We start from the raw sequence: 14,471 nt of genomic DNA, 5'->3' as shown, positions 1-14,471 counted from the left end.
ATATAATTTTTAAAATTCTCTTTATTTTCTTAAGTTATACTAACAATTTGTAATCTTTTATTCCATAGATATAAGCTCTTAATAAAATAACAAAATTCAATTTCATCATAACAGACTTGTTTGATATACCATGAATTAATATAAATCATTATTCATGGTATATCAAAATGGCTCCGAATTTAGAATGCATGAGATAAGATATTTGGAGTGTTTTTGAAGCACCAAGTTTCGACGACAGGGGAAGTTTGGTCATTCACTTAATTTTTTTTATGTCTAATTTAAATCTTGATTTTCAAGCATCAGCCCAAAATATTCGGGAGTACATTGATAATGAGACACTGTTCGACCTTTTTGAAGCTGATGCATTACAAGAAATCCTTGATCTAAGTTCATTAAACGTTTCCGAATTCCAAAGTTTGGTTAAACTCGGTAGTGAGAAATATAAATCAGGTAAACTCTATCCAGTCATTAAAGGAGTTAAGATTTCAGATAAACCAGAACCTAAAAATGCAATTTTGCTTCTTCAGATTATTCGTAAAAAGCTTCACTTCAAAGCATTAGATTTGGCAATCAAATGTCTTGAAAACAGTCAAACATTGTCTAATCAAATCAATCAAATCAAGCTCCAACTTAATTCAAACCCTGAAAATGCAATGAAAGCATTTGGATTCACTGATTTCGAAAGTGTTTACAAGCATTTCGAAACTCTTTGTGATAAAGATGATATAACATCAATCCGTCTTTGTTGCATTGCTGGTTTAAGCGAAGTCAGAGACACGAAATCTGGTAGAACTATTCTTATTTATTCTGCATATAAGGGCAATGGTAAACTTGTTCGATATCTTGTTGAAGGAGGCTGCAATTTGAATGCAGTCAACAACAATGGGAACAATGCAGTTATTGTTGCTGCTGGTTTCAGTGATGTGGAAACTGTAAAATTTTTAATTGAAAGTGGATTAGACAAAAATTCACGCAGTGAGAAATTTGGATTATATCCAATAACTAATGCTTGCTGGGGAGGTAATGTTGATATCATTAAATATCTTCTTTCTATTGGATGTGATGTAAACTCAGTTGATAATGACAAAAAATCATGTTTGCTGACAGCAGCAGCTAATGGTAATTTAGATGCAGTGAAATTATTAATTTCTCTTGGTGCTGATAAGAACATGAAGGACAAATATGGTAGTAATGCAATTGTTCTTGCATCAATTAACGGTCATACAGAAATTATTAAATATCTTCATTCTATTGGATTTGATGTAAACTCAGTTGATAATGAACAAATTTCATGTATGCCTAATGCCGCAAGTAACGGTAATTTAGATGCAGTAAAATTATTAATTTCTCTTGGTGCTGATAAGAATATGAAGGACAAATATGATAGAAATGCAATTGTTCTTGCATCAATTAACGGTCATACAGAAATTATTAAATATCTTCATTCTATTGGATTTGATGTAAACTCAGTTAGTTGTGATCATCACTCATGTTTGCTGATGGCGGCAAATAATGGTCATTTAGATGCAGTAAAATTATTAATTTCTCTTGGTGCTGATAAGAATATGAAGAATAATTATGGTAATAATGCAATTGCTCTTGCTTCAAATAATGGTCATACAGAAGTTGTTAAATATCTTCATTCTATTGGATTTGATGTAACCTAAATTGATAATGAACAAATTTCATGTTTGCCTTTTGCCATAATTAATGGTCATTTAGATACAGTAAAATTACTTATTTCACTTGGTGCCAAAAAAGATCATATTGGCAAAAATGGTTTTGATACTCTAATGTGGGCTTGAGAAATATAACTAAAGATTATATATATACAAAGTTTATTTCGCATTTCATTCGTCAAAGTCATTACTTTCTTGATTCCTCTTTTCATTATTTGATCATTGATATATTATTTATTGGCAAAATATAATGGGATTATTGTGCTTATTATAATGTTATAGTTTAAGCTTCGATTGATAAAAACGTTATTTTGGGGAAATTCATGTCACAAGTCGGAAAATCTAAACAATTTTTTTCAATTAAAATTTCATCAATGCGAGCATATTCACCTCCCAATTTTACACCTTTGCTTCCACGTCAGTTTCAAGCTACATATAAACCAGGTAGTATGCTTGCAACATTAAAACCTCAAGAGAGAAAACTTGGATCTACAAGTGCTATTTGTTCTGTATCAAATATTCAAATCAATCCAAAGTTAGTTGCCAAACATCAAGCTCAAAAGCAAAGAAAAGAGATTTTAGATTGGCTTTCTACAGATAATCCGCCTGCAGTTGATTTACTCTCAAAAGTTTCAAAATGCGCAACACCTTACTCAAAATTATTAACAGAATCCGTTGAAGAACTAAGTTTTATTCATGCTCCTACAAGATCTCAAAAAATTGATGATCTCGAGAGAGAATCAGCTTTAAACTCAGCTAAAATGGAAGTTGAGATTCAACAGCAACAAGAAAAGCTCACAAAAGTTAAAAATGAAAAACAACAACTTCTCGACAAAATTAAAAAAGCAAATGCAAGGCTTGATAAAGTCAACAAAGATGTTTCTCTATTACAAAGTCTATTTGTTTACCAAGGAATCGATAATTCTTCAGAATCTAATAAACAACAAGTTATTCTCAGTGAAGAAACATTAGAAAAGCCAAAACCTGTATTAGATCAAGAGTTATACCGAGATCTTTGGAAAACTCGTCAAGAACTTTTGGATCAAATCGAAGAATTGCAGAAAAATCTTACAAAAACACAACAAATGCAGGTAGAAGAAATGCAAGCTGTTTGTCGTCGTAGGGCCAAAGCTCAACTCGCTAGAACTGGCATTTAGTTTTGTTTTAATATTTTTTACCAAATTTTTCTTTGTTTGTATATTAAACCTTTCTGTTTGTAGTAAAATTCGCTTTTCAAAATCATATTTCTTGGGTGAAACTTCAAATCTGAAATAAATTTTCAATACCAAAGATCTTTTTCTAAATAACATAGATAAAAATCATGTTATAATAAATTTCTATGCATTATTTATCAAGAATTTTTAATATATTGTTAAGCTTTATTATAAATTTTAGAAGTTTGAGACCTCTAATTCTGTATTAATAATAAATAAAAGTTCTATCTTTATTGTGCATTCTTCATCTCCTTGAATTTCATATTGAGTTTGTAGGAGTCCTCCTTCATCTGTTGCTTGTGTGCTTCAATTTCAGCTTCTGCACGCTGGACAGCATCACGTTGAACTTCTGGGACCTTTGTGTAAAGATCAATGTTCTGAGCGATATCGAATAATTTAGCACGTGTTTCGATGGCTGCAGCTGTTTGCATACGGCGCTCCCAGTGAGCCTCTTCACGTTTCATACGGATTTCATCAATAAGGCGCATTGTTCTGAGTGTTGTAGCGACAAGATCACGATCGTATTTGACTGGGCGATTGCAGCGTGTTTCAAAATCATAAACATTATCAACTACAAGATCCTTACCCATAGCAGCTCTAAATGCTTTAGTCCAACTGAACTTACGTGGGTTCTTCTTCTTCATCCAGAATTTACGACATTTCGATTTGCAGAAGCGAAAAACTTTGCAATCATTACGCACATAGACAGTGCCGTGGCCTGGCCAAATTGGACCACCGCAGAAGGAACATTTCTCAATGCGCACCATTTATGTGTTTTGAAGGATTTATTACGGTTTGGGGACACTCTATGCACTTGAGATTTTTTAGTTGCAAATATTAAAATTATCTTGTCTAATGTGTGTCAAATATATTTTATGGTATAATTTAAGGGCTTATGCATCATCAAATGATTCTTGAAATTTCAAAATGATTGCTAGAGAACCATCAAGTAAGTATATAGCATGCTATTGCCTTTGCTCAACTGTTCGATCATTTTTATATGAATAATGAGAGATTTTTGATGATATATTCTTGCATTTCTTTGAACCCTATATCAAACCATTGTGCAAATTGATAGGCAGGCGAAATAATCAGATTAAACTCATAAAAAAAGCTTAAACACGGTTTTAATTCTGACAATTTTGAAAATTTAATATTTAATATTGATATTAAATACATTCGTATTTTGAAATTTTTAGGGATTTGTTTTGATAAAAAACGGTTCATATTGAAAAAAAAATATAAATGACAATAAATATTCTAATTGAAGACAAGTATAAATATGCTTGGATTGTAACCTCAGTCAATTTAAATTGAATGACCGCTTTTCATAATAAATTTTTTAATGTATTTGATTGTTCCCCTTTTCATTGGACGCTTTTGTAATCATAACGAAAATGAACAGGCTCAAATAGACAAGAGTAAAATCTTGTTAGAAGAAGATTACAATTCATCACAATACACTTGGGGAAATATCAGAATCCAACTGGATACTAGCCTATTATATCGCGAAGATAATGACAAATACATATGTAAGAGAGTCGGACAAGTAATAAATAACTTAGAATGCCAAGAAAATGATATATTTACCTCAGAAAAAAGAAATGCATTAGTAAAATCGTTAGAGAGCATGAAAGAATTCGCCGAGAGAACATTCAAAGTTCGGCAAATACCAAATAATACTTTTGAAGTTTCATATCAAGTTTACGGTTTCGAACCAAAAGAAGTATCTAATGTGGATTTGTACATATACATAGTTCCAGTAAATACTAAAGAAGAACAAATTCATGCTTCTGCGACAATATTTAGTTACGAGTATCCATCTAAGCGTGCAAGAGAAGGAGCTATCAAATTTAATTCAAAATTGTTACCTACTTCACCTGTTTTATACAATACATGGGAAAATTCTTTCTTTTACACGTGTTTGCACGAATTATGTCATTTATTAGGATTTACTAAATCTCAATATGACTATTTCCATCCAGTCGATAGTTTTACTCCATATTCTAATCCATTATGCACTATTACAAGAAAAGGAAAACAATTTACCTTTTTAACAACTCCATACTGTCATAAGTTCGCTGTAAAACACTTTAACATGGAGTATTTTGAAGGAGATAATGGAGAAAGATGTCTTTCTGGAATTGAACTCGAAGATGGAGATGGATCTCAAAATAGTCTATCACATTTAGAGACAAGAACATATATGACAGAGTTTATGCTCCCAACTGCATTCACCAATTACAGATTTAGTCGGTTTACTGATGCTACAGCAGCAGTTTTGCTTGATACAGGAAATTATATCATAAATTATTCGAATCTCCAACCTTTATTATGGGGAAACAAAGAGTCTTTTGATGGAGTGACCTATATAAAGAACTTTCCAATAGATCCTCCTCAAAAAGTTTTTCCAGAAAATTATATTGTCAAAGATGAAGATGGTTTGGAACCATGCGGCTTTGATTATAAGTTCTTTGGACTTGTTTATGATATACCAGCTCCTGATTGTTCGAAACCAGCCACTTCTCAAGCAAATTTCAACATTTCTGAAGGCTACATCGCAAAATACTGCCAAGGAAAAGACTTTTACAATCCTAATGACGAGAAATCAATACATAATGGTACACTTTATGCGGATTTCACAAGATTCAAGTTCCCACAGGTTACTTGCCCTGAAGGAACAGCAACATTACCTTATGTGAACCAGTGTTTGAAGTACAAATTCATAAGTGATGACGAAATCAAATTTGAATCGACATCTTTTGACTTTTCATGCTACAGAGATTCGAACCCGGACAAAAAGCGTTGGGTATACACGGTTAAATACAAATGCCCTGATTTTGAAAGGTTTAAACGAACAGTTCAGTTATATGATTCGTTTTTTAACTCAGATCCATTCAGTGATGATGGCACAAAGTACTATTACAATGCAAATGTTGACAGCAGGACAGTTGATATGACTCCTGTTCCTACTTTACCTTTAATCAATAAAATCGTTTTCCCGCTATCGATTTCTCTCGGAATCTTCTCATTCATATTAATCATCGCCATAATTTTCATTAGTTTATACAAATGTGGCTACATTTCGTTTAAACGCGGAAAAAATTCTGATGACGAATCTTCATGGGTTCCTCAGTCTTCTACAACAGAATCTTCAGGTGAAAACATTGATGAAGATAAAGAATATGTTATACCAGGAAGAGAAGAAGTTTGAAACCAAAATTATTCATAATAATTTTAATATTTGTTTATATTAGCCTGATCTGGTAAAAATACCAGATTTGTAATACTATTCATTGTTATTGTTTATAATAAATTATCATGTTTGTTATATTTTTTTAAATCAAAGTTCTTTTTATATAATCATCACATCCACCATACATAATTCTCGAGTAACAAAGAATCAAGACACTGTTTCAGTTAAAATACAAAATCAAATTCCAAATATCTCCAGATATGTAATATTTTGCCAAAATAACCAATCCTTTTAGTTTTAAATGCGCATTCCATAAAGAATATGAATTCCAAATAATATATTATATATTGAGAAAGAATGATTTACTGTACGTTTAAAAAACCGTTGATAAATTTTTAGGAAAAAAAATGATTGAAGAGGAAAATGGCGGGCCTCCATCTAACGCGCCATTCCTAGTTCAAATGTATAATATTAAAGAACCAAACTACACACCAAAGCAACCAGATGAATTCAAAAGAGAAGAGAAAAATAATTCTGAATTATCAAATCACAGTAAAGGATCTCAATTAGATAAACGAGCTCCAAGAAACTATCAAAATCTTGAACCAGCTAAAACAAGACAAAGGAGAAGACGTAGGAAGCAAGATTTTAATCCACTCGAGTTCATGCTTGATGAAAACTCATCAAAAGCTTCAAAAATTGCTACCAAGCTCCTCTTTGGAGGAGTAATTGATGAAGAAGTTACTCCAGACATATTTACTATTGTTATTAAAGATCTTGAGCATAGAAGAGATGTATTTATGCTTAAAGGAGCCTTTCCAGAATCTCTTAAAGCATCAGAAGCAATAGATATGGCCAAACAACTACAAATCAACGCAATCAAAAAGCAAACACAAGAATACGAACTTGCTGATGTGAACTTAAGGCAAGGACACATGGAAACAGATGCTGCTATCTTTAATCATATATCTCGTGCAGAATTTAATGAAATTCGTGAGAAAAACAAAAAGATTATTGAAAGAATGCGAGAAAGGCACAAAAGAGAGCTAGAAGAACATGAAAGGAAGTGGAAAGATGATAAAATGCAGAGAAACTACAATCACAGGTCTGCCAAGCTCCAAGAGCTTTATTCTCTTGAAAGAAGATTACATGCTGTTGGAAGAACTGAAGAAGCGAATACAATCAAGAAACAAGCGGAACAATTAGAAGCAATTGAATACGAAGCAAGTAGACAAAGGTTTGAAACTGACTATCGCGAATCACGTGATCTCTTACTCAAGAAACAAGCTGATGAATTGGATACATACAAGAAGGCAAATGAAGTTAGAAAGCAAGTATTCAGGAACAAATATCAAAATGGAAAAAGAACTATATCAAATAGAAGAGCGATGTTGAAGCATCAAGAAGAGATTGCTAAAGATCCTGACAGAGTATGGAGGCTTAGACATCGTGGAGAACGTGATACAGTTGTTACCGGTGCTCGAAGAGAAGGTGTTAAAAACCTTCCACCAATTAGTCCAATTTTACTTCCTCCTCTTGAAGAAAAGAAATCTTCTAGAAAGCAGTGATTGATTTAATCATATTTATCTCATTATATATATTCTAACATATATATGTTATCATTATTTTTTTGTTATTGTACTCGAAATAAATGTTATGTTATTTTGTTACTAAATTTCCTGATTTCATTCATTCTATATTTGAAGTTACACTGTCTCAATAGAACAAAAGCGTGGAATTAATCTTCTGGATAAGGGATTTAAATAATTCATTATCTTACTCAAATAAAACTCTATTAATCAAAGAAATATTGAATATTATGAAAAATTTCGATTTTTCCTCAATGATTTGATTTTTTGAACTGTTATGATCTAACCTTGATGTAAGATGCATTGTATGGCAAGATCTATCTCATATATTATGAAGTTAATGTGTAAAAAGAAAAAATTATTTTGAAATTATTAAAATTAACAAAAATTTTTAAAAAATAATCCTTACTTCAAGAAGAAAACAGCAATTAACAAAGTAGCTAAAGCAACAATGATGTAATTCTTAATCATTGACATTGAATCAGCAGATGATGACTTTGGAGCGGAAACAACTTCTTCTTTCTTTTCTGGAACAACTTCTGGTTCAATTTCTCTTGATTTAATTGGAGTTTCTTCTTCTTTTTGAACATCTTCTTCAATTTTACCTTCTTCAGCGTTTTTCTCTGGAGAATGTTCGCCAGAAGGTTGTTCATCAACGAACCTATTAGCCGGTGGTTCGTCATTCTCTTCATCTATGTCGATATCTTCATCGAGATTATTATCTGTAACCGGGACGCTTCTTGACTGGGTGGATGCGACGTCCACCGCTTCCGCTTTTGGGTCGTCATCGTAGAATTGTACATCTCTAGTAAATCCGCGTTCTTGAGCTAATTGTTTGAATTTTTCTGTAAAAGGCTGATCATCGGTATCAACTGCTGTGGAATCAATTGTTGTATCAGAAACATCTGATATGGTTTGTGTAATATCGTTTGATTCGCAATAGACGTAGCCTTTATTGAAATATCCTGGTTTGTGAGCGCCTGGTGTTTGAAATGCATATAATGGCTTGACTGCTTTAATGTTGACAATAGCGTCAATCGGAGTATTAACGACAGCAGGCAATTGAATGAAGTTTCTTGCAGCAAGTTCGATTCTTTGACTTGAAAAGAAATTTCCTTTATCACGAATATCATAATCTATCATCTTGCGGTCAACAGCCTGACGGATTGTGCCCCAATCGGATCGAAGAACTTCCCTCTTCCATTTATGCCAAAATGAGTTCATTCTGATTGCACGGAACTTAGGACTCTTGCCTTTTGAGCTCAAGTTTTTCATAATATACTGCATTTGGCGCTGTCTATTAAACTCCATTGCAATATTCAACCATTGTAATCTGTAAGCTGTAATCATTTCTCCTTTTTCAGCTTCCTCAAGCGCTTGTTCAGCAATCGCTTTAACTGCTGAAACGCTGAGAGAGCACACATGAACAGCGCTTCTCACAGGCTTCATAATAGAATTCTAAAAAAAAATCAAACGTTCACTGTTATGATTTTTTGGGATATAGGTAAAATGTTGCTGTGGCATTATTTTTAGATATACAAACGAAATCATTCAACAAAATGTGCAATTGAACCTGAAAATAAAAATATGAATATGAAAATAGAATCAGAAAACAATATTGATTGTATCAATAGAATACCTATCTTTTGAAATTTGATAAATCATCTGCATCGGATGTATATTCTATATAAGATTTTTTATCGAAATAATTTGATGTTTTTCAGATCCAATCTATGAGAAAGAGTCACAAAAACTTCAAATATTTGAGAGTTTACAATAGATAACATACAATTTTTTATTTGAAAAATATTAAATTTAAACTTTGTCTGTTTTCAGAATTTGTTTGGTATATTCGAGTGCATTTGCGAAGTTGTTCCATTCGGCGCAGGATCCGTTTGGATGGACCCATCCTGTTCCTGTAATATTTTGCAAAAGTCCAGTTAATTGTTCTCCTGATTTTCCTCTTAATCCGAGCCTTCTGTAGTTATTTCTCCATGAGAAAGCCAATACATTCGCTGGACCTGAGTTTGCACCAGCATTTCCACGATTGACAACTACGAATTTAATGGATTGCTTCTTTGTTTCATCGGGATCAATGATATCATGGTATTGATGAACAGGAACGAATCGATTTAAGCACAAAATCTCTCCAGTTTGGTAATATCTCTTTCTATCTTCCATTGCACGGCGAATATATGATCTATCTGGAATCATTGTCTTAGTGATCCAACTGACTCTTTGGTTGAATTGCTCTTCAATCAAATTCATAAGAGATTCAAGAACTTCTTGTTTAACTACTGGATCTGGATCATCTGAAGGATCTAGAGTAGATGCCAATCGAGAAATGTCGCAGTCTTGCTTTGTGTCAAGAGGTAAAATCATAGTTTTGTAAAGTTTTTGGATTAAAAAGTCGAAATCTTCTTGAAATTCGAATCCAGGAAGGTTGTAATGATTCGCAATTGCTCTTCCACCAAATTCATGATATATAAGTCCGGCAATTGTAAGCGTATCAGGGTAATCTGGAAATGATAAATTTGATTGTTTTGAATAAATATGTCTCTTAGGGTCATATTCATCAGTAATGTTAAATTGAAAACCACATTGTTCATAAATTTCTTTGTCATCTGTTCGAAGTACTTGAAAATTTCGATATTCTGGAACCCATTTGAGAATTAACAGAGCAACAGCAAGCTCACCGGAATAGTCTAATGGTGGAATGGCTATTTTATGAATGTATGGATATTTTGAAGAATCAATAGATTCCTCATAATCTTCTTCGTAATCTTCTTCAATTCCTTGCTCTTCTTCTTGAAAAACTTCTTGAGAATGTTTTGGTGTTGATAAAAAGTCTTTAGTTTGACTCATTGACAAAAAAAAATGAAATAAAAAAATGGGTGATAAAAACGTGCAATTAAACAAAATGATCATAATTATAGTTGTGATGATCATATATTCGATTTTTTCAAGTTTAATACGTTTTTGTTGATGACATTATATTTTTTAAATTTCAAAATGCAATATATTATTCAATAATAAAGTTATTTACCATTAAATTATTAAATAGAATACATCTATAGATTAAACATTTCGAAAATACTCTTCCATTAACGAAAATATTGAATTTTATTATCAAACTTAAAAGTTTTTCCAAAATAAATTCAAATTCGATTTTTTCATGATAAAACTTGTTGTTTTTTATTATGCATTTCGAAATTTCATGGAAATTTTGAATTCAGGGAAGCAAACATTCCCATAATAGAACAAGTTTTCAGTGAGGCTACTTGCTAACTATCTTTATCTTTGGCATGAAGAGGAAAATTGATGAATCTTCATTTACTAGCAGCATTTGATTCACATTCAGCTTCAGATCATCAAGAAATACAAAAACAGCTTTAGTATATTTATGTATTTATGTTCTATTATCCTGAAATGTATACAATCATTTTATTTAAGTTTAAGGAATCACATTGAGGAGATTGCCCATCAGCAATCTGATGATGTAATATAAATTTACAGAATTAGGCAAATATTCGTATTTTACAATAAATCCATGAACTAATCAGGTCTATTTTTCCTTTGTGTTTTTGAAATATTGTTCTACAATATACACTTACTATTAATTTATTGTTAATTAGCTTATCTGCTTTTGACGAAGATTTTCGATATCATTCGGTGAAAATTAAAATATCTCAAGAGGTTTAGGGTTGTACAAAAGATCTGGTTTTTGAACTTTTGTGAGTTAGTTTGAAAAAAGGTGACCAAACTATTTTTTGAAAGTCCGCCATAACTTTAATGGTACTATTTCAGCGTGTACAATGAATACAAAAATTCTAAGAGTGCCACATAAAATAGTACTTTAGACTTGAGTTAATGCTACCAAGCAAATGTTAAAAAGATGACTTTAGTGTTTTGATAATCAAAGATTAAAATCATTATTGTCTAAATCAATAATCATAACGACAGAAGTTAATGTTTTTTCATAAGTGCTTTAAATCCACTTTTAAAAGTATACCTCAAAAATCAAAATATCAAAAAAAATTGGCCGATAGGTTTGGCTTTAATTTTTGTCTGCTTTTATGATTTGATATGGATGTTATAATTTTAAAAGTTGAGCCAAATTCACCAATAGATTTTTGAGATTTGCAAATACTCAATAATTTTCAGCGTGTTATCTTTTATTAAAAGAACTATTTGGTTTCAGTATCATATAAATTGATATTTACTTTCTATTTGAACCTTCATTTAGCTAATGATTTAATAATACAGATTTCATCTAGTCCTTATAAGAGAATTTTGAATTTGTTATAATAAAAAAACAAACAGATATAGCTTACACTTCTATAATAAAGATACCTTTTATAGAAATCAGTATGAAATGTGTTTTGGCTTATTGGAAGCATATCAGACATAATCGCCATAATCAAAAAATCTATATACCCAATAAGTAATAAATTTGTCGATATAGATTTTCCATAAAATTAGTTTTTAGTCTGATCTTAAAATAAATTTAATTTTTTATAAAAAAAATCACATTTAAAAGTACCTTTTTAGTAGCTCGAAATCCTGTTGGTGGATTTCGGGCGTACTTCAAAATTAGCTTTTCTTCTACATATGCAAGCTATATTTTAAATATGGGGCAAATCGGATCGGCGAAAGGAGTTTAGTTACCTTTGTTTGAAATGGTCTCCCAAATTTAAAACGTTCTTTTTAACTTTATATTCAAATTGATTCGATGGTGATCTCTAGATAATAAAATCCGAAATTCAATCTGCTTATTTTCAATTTTTTTTATCAATAAATTTGAAAACTTTACGTCAATTACAGTAAGATGAGTGAATCAACATCATCAGTACAAATAGAAGAGAGAGATCAAGCAGATGTTCAATCCGAAACACCAGTGCTCCCAAAAACACGTAGCCAGACGGCATCTCTCCCACAGAAACCTTCGAATCAACCGAAGTTCCCACTTCCTAGCTACCTTGTTGGTGTATTATCAGAAGAAAAATGGAATTCATTTTCGCTCGCTAAGCAAAAAATCTGCATGAGGATTCTGAAATCACCCAATTCGTTTTATTTCCGTTTCAGACCTCCGTGGGAAGAAACAAAGGTTGGACCATTCTCCAAGGAGGAAGAGGCAATGTTCTACAGGCGTATGGATTACTTTCAGAAAACATTGGGAATCAAAAATGCATTATGGGGATATTTTGCCATCCCATTCATTGGCAGAGTTGGATACCAGCTTTCAACATTCTACAGGAATCAAGTAAAGACCGGTAAAATTAAAGATGAAGATTACTCCAAAGATGATAAAGGCGATCTTAAAAGCACACGTCCAAGATCTAAGCACGAGATACCTGAGCCGCTTTCCAAAAAACTGACTGATGAAGCCTACAATTTCATTTTGAACCAAATCGAAGGATTGGACATTAAGGACGAGGACATTGGTGATGATTACACTATCGGAAAGAGACCACGGAAACAGCGCTCATATTCTGATAATGACTTCACAGCTGATGAGAAAGATTTCAATGACGACAATCTCGATAATCCAGACGATCCATTCGTTCAGGGACATCCTAATGAGCACGGCAGCAAGTCCGCTAAGGATGGATCTGCTCAGAAGGATAACTCTGCTCAAAAATCCGAAAACGCTTCTGGATCAGCCGAAAATGGAGGATCTTCTAATTCTAATACGGAAAGATCCCAGAATCAAGCTGGAAATTCACATTCCAACCAAAATGCCGATTCCGAAATCCGCCAATCTGCTTCAGAAACAGCTGATTCATCGAAGCAAGAAGCTGCTGCACCAGCCCAGCAAAATCCAGCTCCAAGAAAGCGCGGCCGCCCACGGAAAAATCCAATTGATCCAAATGCACCGAAACCACAACCAGCACGTCCAAAGGCAGATGGCAACAACGATGAAGAATCTGATTTCTCGGGTCTCGTCAGCCGAATCAGGAGTCGCCACCACCACAGCCAGAAAAAGAACGTAGATTATGATTCCGATGAAGAAGGATGCCCTCTTGTTGGTGGTATGGACCCAGTTTCCCATCGCCCAATGAGAAATCCAGCTGTTAACCAAGAAGGATACGTTTTGGATTATGATTCTTGGACAAGAGTATTAAACGGAACTGCAAGGATGCCATTCGATACAAATATTCATAACTTGAACGAGCTGAGAGTTTTGAACAGGAGAAACTACAATGAATTGAGGATGACTTTTATCAACTTCAATCCAATCTAAAATCGGCTTAGTTATGATGAATTCCAATTACACCCATACCGTAATCATGCACATCGTATATGGCAATTGTATTTTGTGTAAACATTCATTTTTTTATTATTTTTTTAATTTGATTCTTCTTTCTTTTTTTCTTTTTGCATTGCCTCTTTCTACGATAATCAAATGATTGACATATGTCTACTCTCTGCATGAGCATGACTTGAAAATGAACAAACCTTCTCCAAAGTAATGTTTAGATATTGAGAAAAGTGATGTAAAAAATTATATTGAAAAAGACTTATCCTCCCAGCAGATAAACAGATATTTAATTTAAAATACGATAGCATACTAGTTTCACCTTTATTTCTAATTGACAATTTATTGTGTCGTCGATCATAACTACTCAATTTTCTGAAGAATTGAACTTATAAAGTGCACAATTTTAGTTTAAAAAAATCGGATGCAAATATATGCATAACACTAATCCTGACTTGATACTATGCAATCTTGCGCAAGTAAAATAAGAATTTAATAGGTTCTTGAGCAAATTTGATGTTGATTTGAGAAACA

The 14,471-nt window shown here is 32.5% G+C and overlaps 8 protein-coding genes across 8 annotated transcripts, besides 1 other annotated feature; 5 read left to right on the top strand and 3 right to left on the bottom strand.

Annotated features, from left to right (window-relative positions):
- Nucleotides 1–269: 269 nt before the first annotated feature.
- TVAGG3_0249650 (protein ubiquitination) lies at nucleotides 270–1,897 on the top strand (the record flags this gene model as incomplete). The annotated part of the gene is made up of 1 exon (XM_001317858.1): nucleotides 270–1,667. The coding sequence occupies one exon, from the start codon at nucleotides 270–272 to the stop codon at nucleotides 1,665–1,667; it is 1,398 nt and encodes a 465-aa protein (XP_001317893.1).
- Nucleotides 1,898–2,053: 156 nt separating this feature from the next.
- TVAGG3_0249640 (uncharacterized protein) lies at nucleotides 2,054–2,836 on the top strand (the record flags this gene model as incomplete). The annotated part of the gene is made up of 1 exon (XM_001317857.1): nucleotides 2,054–2,836. The coding sequence occupies one exon, from the start codon at nucleotides 2,054–2,056 to the stop codon at nucleotides 2,834–2,836; it is 783 nt and encodes a 260-aa protein (XP_001317892.1).
- Nucleotides 2,837–3,031: 195 nt separating this feature from the next.
- TVAGG3_0249630 (assembly of large subunit precursor of preribosome) lies at nucleotides 3,032–3,674 on the bottom strand (the record flags this gene model as incomplete). The annotated part of the gene is made up of 1 exon (XM_001317856.1): nucleotides 3,124–3,660. One exon carries the CDS (start codon nucleotides 3,658–3,660, stop codon nucleotides 3,124–3,126), a length of 537 nt encoding a protein of 178 aa, XP_001317891.1.
- A 418-nt stretch (nucleotides 3,675–4,092) lies between these two features.
- Nucleotides 4,093–6,236, top strand: TVAGG3_0249620 (GP63-like protein; the record flags this gene model as incomplete). Its single annotated transcript, XM_001317855.2, has 1 exon — nucleotides 4,239–6,107. The coding sequence occupies one exon, from the start codon at nucleotides 4,239–4,241 to the stop codon at nucleotides 6,105–6,107; it is 1,869 nt and encodes a 622-aa protein (XP_001317890.1).
- A 253-nt stretch (nucleotides 6,237–6,489) lies between these two features.
- TVAGG3_0249610 (uncharacterized protein) lies at nucleotides 6,490–7,722 on the top strand (the record flags this gene model as incomplete). The annotated part of the gene is made up of 1 exon (XM_001317854.1): nucleotides 6,497–7,657. One exon carries the CDS (start codon nucleotides 6,497–6,499, stop codon nucleotides 7,655–7,657), a length of 1,161 nt encoding a protein of 386 aa, XP_001317889.1.
- Nucleotides 7,723–8,080: 358 nt separating this feature from the next.
- TVAGG3_0249600 (uncharacterized protein) lies at nucleotides 8,081–9,283 on the bottom strand (the record flags this gene model as incomplete). The annotated part of the gene is made up of 1 exon (XM_001317853.1): nucleotides 8,084–9,127. The coding sequence occupies one exon, from the start codon at nucleotides 9,125–9,127 to the stop codon at nucleotides 8,084–8,086; it is 1,044 nt and encodes a 347-aa protein (XP_001317888.1).
- A 192-nt stretch (nucleotides 9,284–9,475) lies between these two features.
- On the bottom strand, nucleotides 9,476–10,545 carry TVAGG3_0249590 (locomotory exploration behavior; the record flags this gene model as incomplete). Its single annotated transcript, XM_001317852.1, has 1 exon — nucleotides 9,494–10,543. The coding sequence occupies one exon, from the start codon at nucleotides 10,541–10,543 to the stop codon at nucleotides 9,494–9,496; it is 1,050 nt and encodes a 349-aa protein (XP_001317887.1).
- An 883-nt stretch (nucleotides 10,546–11,428) lies between these two features.
- Nucleotides 11,429–12,350: a mobile genetic element.
- Nucleotides 12,351–12,506: 156 nt separating this feature from the next.
- On the top strand, nucleotides 12,507–13,922 carry TVAGG3_0249570 (uncharacterized protein; the record flags this gene model as incomplete). The annotated part of the gene is made up of 1 exon (XM_001317851.2): nucleotides 12,507–13,922. The coding sequence occupies one exon, from the start codon at nucleotides 12,507–12,509 to the stop codon at nucleotides 13,920–13,922; it is 1,416 nt and encodes a 471-aa protein (XP_001317886.1).
- Between the last annotated feature and the right edge of the window lie 549 nt (nucleotides 13,923–14,471).

This window comes from Trichomonas vaginalis, chromosome IV (genome assembly GCF_026262505.1).
Source record: "Trichomonas vaginalis G3 chromosome IV, whole genome shotgun sequence".
NCBI classification, from domain to species: domain Eukaryota; phylum Parabasalia; order Trichomonadida; family Trichomonadidae; genus Trichomonas; species Trichomonas vaginalis.
This window is presented reverse-complemented; position numbering and strand designations above follow the sequence as displayed.